This window comes from Nicotiana tomentosiformis, chromosome 11, assembly GCF_000390325.3.
Source record: "Nicotiana tomentosiformis chromosome 11, ASM39032v3, whole genome shotgun sequence".
NCBI classification, from domain to species: Eukaryota; Viridiplantae; Streptophyta; class Magnoliopsida; order Solanales; family Solanaceae; genus Nicotiana; species Nicotiana tomentosiformis.
In genome coordinates this window covers 58,278,839-58,287,560 of record NC_090822.1, presented here as the reverse complement: position 1 = coordinate 58,287,560, position 8,722 = coordinate 58,278,839, and the positions used below count along the sequence as shown (strand labels likewise).

The window sequence follows — 8,722 nt, the reverse complement described above, 5'->3', positions numbered from 1 at the left end:
CCCCTATATTATTGTTCATTCTATTGAGATAGTGTTTAATTACACATACTAGTACTATTCGACAGTACTAACATCCCTTTTGCCGGGGGTGCTATATTTTTAAATGGATGCAGGTGGTTATATAGCAGATAGTGCTGCATCCTCTTCTCAGCGGACTTGGTGAGCCCCATTTCATTCCGGGGTCATGTATTTTACCTTTTGTTTATATTGTGGTCACTTTTTGAGGTATAGTCGGGGCCTTGTTGCCGGCACCATCTTTACTTTCCCTTATATCTTTAGAGGCTCCGTAAATACTATGTGGGTTGTATATGGGTGCTGGGAATGTTAAGCAAGTTATGTTGTGTTTGATCACTTGTTCCACTCAGACTACAAGAATATATGTATTTTGAGACTGAAAGGCGAAATAGCTAATGAAATAATTTAGTATTGCGTGAATGAGCTTCCTACTATATAATTAATGAAATCACGTCTTTTCTTGATCATGGGTGAGTTTGGTAGAAAGTATCTAATAGTCTTTCTCGGTCGGGTTCACTCGGTTGAGCTCCGGTCGCGCTTCTCGAGATTGGGGCATGACAAACTTGGTATCAGAGCCTAATGTTTTAAAGTGTCCTAGGGTGTCTCGGAGCCGTGTCTGGTAGAGTCCTTATCGTTGTGTTGTCGACCACATCCATAAGTTTGAGGCTACTTGGACATTTAGGAATAATACCCTTCTTTGATATTATGGATCGTGCAATGAAACTAATTGTGAATTCCTTTAACTTTCAGTATATGGCACCTAAGAAGAGAGCAAGGACTAGCCAAGGGGCCAATACTTCTTTAGGAGTGGCAGTTGACCCTCTATTTGATGATGCGGGGTGAATACCCGAGGGGTGAAGATAATCCTCCGACTGCTTCACTGCCTGATTTCACTACACCTGACCAGGCCACACCAGTCCCTACACCTACTGAGGGTGAGATGGTTCCTCCACCTGATATTCTGGTTCCACCTCCAGCCCCAGCTTCTGGTTTTGGTATTTCTGATGGGGATCATAGGGGACTTATTCAAATGCTGACTCAGATAGTGGCTTCTCAGGCCCAAAGGTCGAATGTTGTACCCACATCTTCTAGCCAACCAGTGGATTCCACTAGTTCTAGGGTGAATAGGTTTCTACAGTTGGATCCTCCGGTGTTCACGAGTGCTAATCCCGAGGAGAATCCATATGACTTCATTGATGAGATGCATATGACTCTCCGGGTTATGCGCGCAACTGAGATGGAGGGAGTGGAGTTGGTCCGCCTACCAACTGAAAGGGGTGGCATATTCTTGGTTTGAGCTGTGGGAGGACTCTCGGGAGGAGGGGAGCCCTCCAACAAGGTGGAGTGAGTTTGATGGTGCCTTTATAAACCATTTCTTGCCTACTGAGACTAGGTCAGCACGTGCCGCAGAGTTTGAGAATCTTAAGTAAAGAAGTAAGAGTGTGTGGGAGTATCACATGGAGTTGGCGCGCCTGTCGAAATATGTTGTTCACATGATGCCCACCATGGTGTTCAGAGTGCTTCGATTTGTGCAGGGCCATAGCCCTTTGGTTATTAATAAGGGTGCCACAGCTGCCTTAAATTTTGATATGAACTATGGTAAGATGGTAGCGTTTGCTCAAGCTACAGAGGCCTAAAAGTTAAAGAACATGATGGAGCGAGAGGGTAGCAGTAGGGCCCTATCCACGGGCAACCTTGGGGATTCATTTGGTGGTGGGAGATCAGCTTTTAGGGGAGGGTCATCAGGGCCATCCTAGTCTTTTGCTCAGTCTTCAGCCAGTGCACTGCCGGGAGATTCCAGCAGCAGCAGAGGGGTCATTTCAGGCCCAATCAGGGTAGTAGGGGGTCCCACCATCAGGGCCGATCAAGAGGGAGATTCCAGCAGCCGTGGAGGCCACCATGCCCCAAGTGTGGGAGGATGCATATAGGGATCTACTACCAGGACATGCCGGAATGTTACGGGTGAAGTTGCTACATCTTCAGCACCCCTTCCAGCTCAAGGCTCTCCAGCACCAGCAAGGCGTGGTGCAGCTAGGGGTGGTGCGTAGAGTTCAGGAAGACCCAGACGTTTCTATGTTATGAGTGGTCGCCAGAGTGCAGAGGCTTCTCCAGATGTTGTCAAATGTATATCGACTGTCCAATCTCATGATGTATATGCTCTTATTGATCCCAGTTCCACCTTTTCCAATGTTGCCCCTTATGTTGCTATGGAATTTGGGATAGAACCGGAACAACTTCATGAGCCGTTCTGTGTATCTACTCCGGTTGGTGAGTCTATCGTGGGTGCAAGGGTGTATAGGGGTTGTGTTATCACGGTACGTGGTCGGGACATCGTGGCCGATCTCATTGAATTGGGGATGGTCGATTTTGATATAATTATGGGGATGGATTGGCTTTATTCATGTTTTGTTAAGCTCGACTGCCGAACTAGAACTGTGAGGTTGGAATTTCCAAATGAGTCTGTTGTTGAGTGGAAGCGGGATAATGTGGTGCCGAAGGGCAGGTTTATTTCTTACCTTAAGGCCGTAAAGATGATTAACAAGGGTTGTATCTATCACTTGGTCCAAGTTACGGACACCACTGCTGAGGTACCTACACTCGAATTTGTGCCAGTTGTGAATGAATTTCCAGAGGTCTTTCCTGATGAACTCCTTGGGATTTCGCCAGAGAGGGAGATTGATTTTGGGGTTGATATGGAGCCAGGCACGCAACCTGTATCTATTCTGCCCTACAGGATGGTACCAGCAGAGTTGAAAAGAGCTAAAGGAGCAATTGAAGGATTTGTTAGAGAAAGGTTTAATTTGACTGAGTATGTCACCATGGGGCGCACCGGTTCTCTTTATAAGGAAGAAAGATGGATCGCTGAGGATGTGTGCTGACTACCGGCAGCTCAACAAAGTCACAATCAAAAATAAGTACCTGTTAACAAGAATAGATGATTTGTTTGATCAGTTACAGGGTGTTAGATTGATTTACGATCCGGGTATCACCAATTGAAGATCAGGGAGCAGGATATTTCGAAAACAACTTTCAGAACCCGGTATGGGCACTTTGAATTTCTGGTAATGTTTTTTGGGCTAACAAATGCCCCGTCGGCTTTCATGGATCTTATGAATCGGGTTTTCAAGCCTTTCCTCAACTCCTTTGTAATAGTGTTCATTGACGATATTCTTGTGTATTCACGAGGTCGGGAGGACCATATCGATCATCTTAGGGCAGTGTTGCAGACTCTTTATCAGCACCAATTGTACGAAATAATTTCAAAGTGTGAAATTTGGCTCAAATCTGTTACATTATTGGGTCATGTTGTCTCCAGAGAATGAATTAAAGTGGATCCTCAAAAGATTTCAGCAGTGAAGAATTGTCCTAGACCTACAACATCAACCGATATTCGTAGTTTCTTGGGTTTAGCAAGGTATTACAGGAAATCTATGGAGGGGTTCTCTACTCTTGCCTCTCCGTTGACTAAATTGACTCAGAAAACAGTTAAGTTCCAATGGTCCGATGCTTGTGAAAGGAGCTGAAATCAAGATTGACTACAACGCCGGTGTTGACCCTGGCAGAGGGTACAGATGGATTTGTGGTATATTTTGATGCTTCAAGAATTGGGATTGGGTGTGTATTAATGCAACACGGCAAGGTTATAGCTTATGCTTCTAGGCAACTCAAGAGTCATGAAAAGAACTATCCAACTCATGACTTAGAACGTGCGGCAGTGGTTTTTGCATTGAAGATTTGGCGTCATTATTTTTTATATGGGGTCCGTGTAGATGTATTCATGGACCACAAGAGTCTCCAATATATTTTCAAGCAAAAGGAGTTGAATCTGAGGCAGAGAAGATGGCTTGAGTTACTCAAGGATTACGACATCGATATTCTGTATCACCCAGGAAAGCCAATGTTGCGGCGGATGCTCTTAGCCGAAAATCTATGGGTAGTTTTGCCCACTTAGAGGCATGTCAAAGGCCGTTGGCCAGGGAGGTTCACCAGCTAGCCAGTTTGAGAGTTCGTCTTGCGGACTCTAGTGAAGGAAGGGTAATTGTGCAAAATATAGGGCTGAATCATCGCTTGTTGTGGAAGTCAAAGTGAAGAAATACAACGATCCATTTTTAGTGCAATTGGATGGGATTCAAGAACATAAGACTATGGCATTTTCCCTTGGCATGGATGATGGTACACTAAGGTACCAAGGGCGACTATGTGTTCCGAAAGTAGATGGTCTCTGGGAAAGAATCATGATCGAGGCTCACGCTTCTAGGTATTCCGTGCATCCAGGTTCTACAAAGATGTATCACGATCTCAAGGAAGTCTATTAGTGGAATGACATGAAAAGGAATATGGCGGACTTTGTGGCAAGGTGTTCAAATTGCCAGCAAGTGAAGGCCGAACATCAACGGCCTGGTGGGTTGGCACAGAACATAGAAATTCTAATGTGGAAGTGGGAAATGATTAATATGGACTTTGTGGTAGGGTTACCGCGCACTCCACGCAAGTTTGACTCAATTTGGGTTATCATGGATCGACTCACAAAATTAGCACACTTCTTGCCAGTTAAATCTACCGACACAACGGAATAGTATGCTTAGTTGTATAACAAGGAAATAGTCAGGCTGCATGGAAATCCAAATTCCATCATTTCCGATCGAGGGGCTCAGTTCACGGCCAATTTATGAAAGAAATTTCAGTAAGGTTTGGCTACTCAGGTAAATCTTAGTAAAGCCTTCCATCCACATATCGAAGGGCAAGCAGAGCAGACTATTCAGACGCTTGAAGGCATGTTGCGTGCTTGTATTCTTTATTTCAAGGGTAGCTGGGATGATCATTTGCCACTTATAGAATTTGCTTATAACAACAACTTTCATGCGAGTATTCAGATGGCACCATTTGAGGCATTGTATGGTAGGAGATATAAATCTTCGATTGGGTTGTTCGAGATTAGGGAAGCTGAGTTGATAGTGACATACCTCGTGCATCAGGCTATGGAGAAGGTTAAGATCATAAAGGAGCGGTTAAAAACTGCCCACAATCGTCAAAAATCTAACTCGGATGTCCGTCGCAGAGACTTAGAGTTCAAAGAAGATGATAGGGTATTCTTGAAGGTTTCCCCCATGATTGGTATTATGCGATTCGGAAAGAAAGGGAAATTGAGTCGAAGGTATATCGGACCGTACAAAACATTCAGAGAATTGGCCAGAATGCGTACAAGCTTGAGCTACCACCCGAGATATCATTAGTGCACCCGGTATTCCATGTGTTTATGTTGAAGAAGGTAGTTGGAGATCCGTCAGCTATTGTGCCAGTTGAGAACCTTGAGGTTAATGAAGAATTGTCATATGAAAAAATTCCAGTTGCCATTCTTGATAGACAAGTCCGAAGGTTGAGGAATAAGTAAATTGCCTCCATGAAAGTGTTATGGAGAAACCAGCAGGTTAAAGAGGCAACATGGGAGGCCAAGGAAGAAATGAAGAAGAAGTATCCTTACTTGTTTGAATAACTCTATAATCCCTTCCTTTTATGAACTTGTCGCCTATGAATTTTGTATCACTTGTTCAGTTAATGCAAAGGTGTTCCTTTTGATTATATGTTGCCTATGAGGCCACGGTTGGTATTGTTATGAGTTTTGTTAAGTCATTAGGTTGTGCATATATTTGTAAGATGTGTTTCTGGGGCTCTCTGGTAGGTGGATAGGCCTAGTTACAAAGGAAACTCTGTCAAAATGTTTGAATATTTGGGGAGTTAGTTAAATTTGGGGGTTGCTGGTGTGGTATATGCAAACCTGAGTTGTATAAGGTGTTAATAATGGACCCTGATCCTCATTCGAGGGCGAATGATCTTAACTGGGGGAGGATGTAAGGCCCCGTAAAGATTATCCTAAAAGCCCGTATTTTCGTGATGTCGAAGTAGGCATAGAGGTTAAAGGAAAAAGTTGTATTAAACAGTGCGCTGGGGAGTTGAAGGAAAACGTTGGGTAGAAGTAGGCATTTCTGGGGTCAGTTATGCGACTGCAGAACTACTCTGCGGACCACAGAATGTCCGCAGAGTGGAACAGTCTTCTCGACCATTTTAATGTCATTTTCCGGCCCATTATGCGACCGCATAACCATTTTGCGGGCCACACTCTTGTCGCATATCCTGCCTTGGGATTTTTTGGAGGTAGGTTCTGCGGTGCACTATGTGACCGCAGAACCATTCTACGGTGCATTATGCGACCGCAGAATAGGTTTGTGGGCCGTATAGTGACCGCAGACCTGGTCAGTTCCTCTCAAGTTTTGGCACCGCAATTTTGCGGTCATTTCGCGGACCGCATAACTATTATGCGGTCGCATATGCGACCGCAGAACCTGTTCCGGAGCTTCATTTTTGAGGTTTTTAAACCCGAACCTATTCCATTAAAACACCTACCTTGGACCATTTTGAACTTATTTTATGATATTTTAAAGTGAGAGAGAGGGTCCTAGAGGGAGAAAGTGATCTTCACCAAATTGCTCTTCAATTCTCACTTAAAACCTTGAAGATTATCAAGAGAGGCACCTAGGTATTCTTCCTAAGAGGTAAGATGTTATTACCCAAACTCTTAATTTCAAAATGTAACTAGAATGGGCCATTAGTAAGGTAATTCATGGGGATGGGAGTGCTTACCTTTCATGCATGTGTTCCTAAGGTACGTAGGGAGGTTGTGAGTTAAAGATAGAAAGGAATGGGGTGTGGGTTGGTGGAGTCTTTCATAAAAACGACCATGAAACCTTAATACACACATAGTGTATGATAGAATGCTCAAGTGAGCTAGAATTATTATCGTTTTCCTAATTTTGGGTTCAATTTTGATAGATTGCGAAAGTAGATTGAAGTTGCTAATATTCCGGATAATCTTAGAGTTTTAAGAGGCTCAATTGAGATATGTTGGTTAAACCCCCTCTTATTAAGATTGAATCCCACGGTATTCATGCAATCGACGTAAGTCCCAAATTGAACGTCCTAGAAATTGCTATCCCGAATGTGCTTACTTTGCAAATATATGTGTAATATGTATTCCTAGGCTTTCATCATGTTATCTCATCATCTGAGGAAACGTTCAAAACTTAGAATATGTGCTAATATGCCTAGACTTCACGTCAAATTCAATTAAAGAATGTTATGCCAAATTGTGTGGAAAACATCTATGTGCCTTGAATTCTAAATTCCTCACATGTTAAATCAAGAGTCTTGAATGAAAACCGTGTTGTTATCGATGATAATAATAATGTTGTATTGTGGGAAAAGAACTTGTATTGTAAAATAAGTCCAAGTTCCATGAACGGCTTTATTATTAGAGCCACTTGTGCCAATGTGCTGAAAAGATGGGAAATATATATGAAGTACGATGATCGATTGAAATGGTTGATGTCTCGAATGAGATGGTTTAGCTGATCGGGTCGAGATCGGACTCCGTGTAATAACACGGTGGTATTGTGAATGAAATAGTGAATATGGTTGATGTCTCAAATGAGATGGCTTAGCCGATCGGGCCGAGATCGGACTCCGTGTAAGAACACGGTGGTATTGTGGATTGTGGCATATTGGTACTAAAAACCATCCTACCTAATAATGCAGAAATTGACTTAAAAATCTATGTGAACCTTAACTTGATGTTTTAGTTTTATTTAAAGCTCATATTGTATTATTGACTGTCTCCCCCCTATATTATTGTTCATTCTATTGAGATAGTGTTTAATTACACATACTAGTACTATTCGACAATACTAACATCCCTTTTGTTGGGGGCGCTGCATCTTTAAATGGATGCAGGTGGTTACATAGCAGATAGTGTTGTTCATAGATAGTGTTGCATCCTCTTCTCATCGGACTCGGTGAGCCCCTTTTCATTCTAGGGTCATGTATTGTACCTTTTGTTTATATTGTGGTCACTTTTTGAGGTATAGCCGGGGCCTTGTTGCCGGCACCATCTTTACTTTCCTTTGTATCTTTATAGGCTCTTTAGACACTATGTGGGTTGTATATGGGTGTTGGGAATGTTAAGCAAGTTTTGTTGTGTTTGATCACTAGTTCCACTCAGACTATAAGTATATGTGTATTTTGAGACTGAAAGGCGAAATAACTAATAAAACAATTTAGTATTGCATGAATGAGCTTCCTACTGTATAACTAATAAAATCACGTCTTTTCTTGATCATGGGTGAGTTGGATAGAAAGTATCTAACAGTCTTGCTCGTCCGAGTTCACTCGGTTGAGCGTCGGTCGCTCTTTCCGAGGTTGGGCCGTGACACAAATTACACTAATAGTTTCTTCTTTTTTATAGGTCTTTTATGCCATGGTCTTCACTGTCTCTTGATTCTTTTTCAGTGTGCCATGGTCTTCACTGGCTCAGGTTACAACTGCAGTACTCTATCCCTCCCCCCCCCCTATAAAGAGAACAAACACTCAACCTATAGACACTTTCTCCAATAACAGGGCAAGTACCAACTTCCTACACCATCACCCCTACCTACATAGCTCAGTTCACTATTTAGCAGATTCCAAGGAAACTTCTGCTCATTTCTACACCCCATTATCCACAATAATGCACTACACATATAGTTCTGACCACACAGGCCATCATCAAGGAATCTGCTACTCCATCCCCTCCCAACACCATCATCACCAGTTCCTTCCCTCCAACCACAGCACTGAAAAGCCCCTTTCTTGCCTTTCTTGCCTCAGAAGCCACAAG

General features: G+C 43.0%; 1 protein-coding gene across 1 annotated transcript; it reads left to right on the top strand.

Moving 5' to 3' along the window:
• Nucleotides 1-2,093: 2,093 nt before the first annotated feature.
• On the top strand, nucleotides 2,094-2,894 carry LOC138901510 (uncharacterized). Its single transcript, XM_070189282.1, has one exon. It carries the CDS (start codon nucleotides 2,094-2,096, stop codon nucleotides 2,892-2,894), a length of 801 nt encoding a protein of 266 aa, XP_070045383.1.
• Nucleotides 2,895-8,722: the final 5,828 nt, after the last annotated feature.

What these genes read in the sequence shown, in the direction of transcription:
- LOC138901510 (XM_070189282.1), top strand. Translation starts at nt 2,094, where the DNA reads ATGAGTGGTCGCCAGAGTGCAGAGGCTTCTCCAGATGTTGTCAAATGT.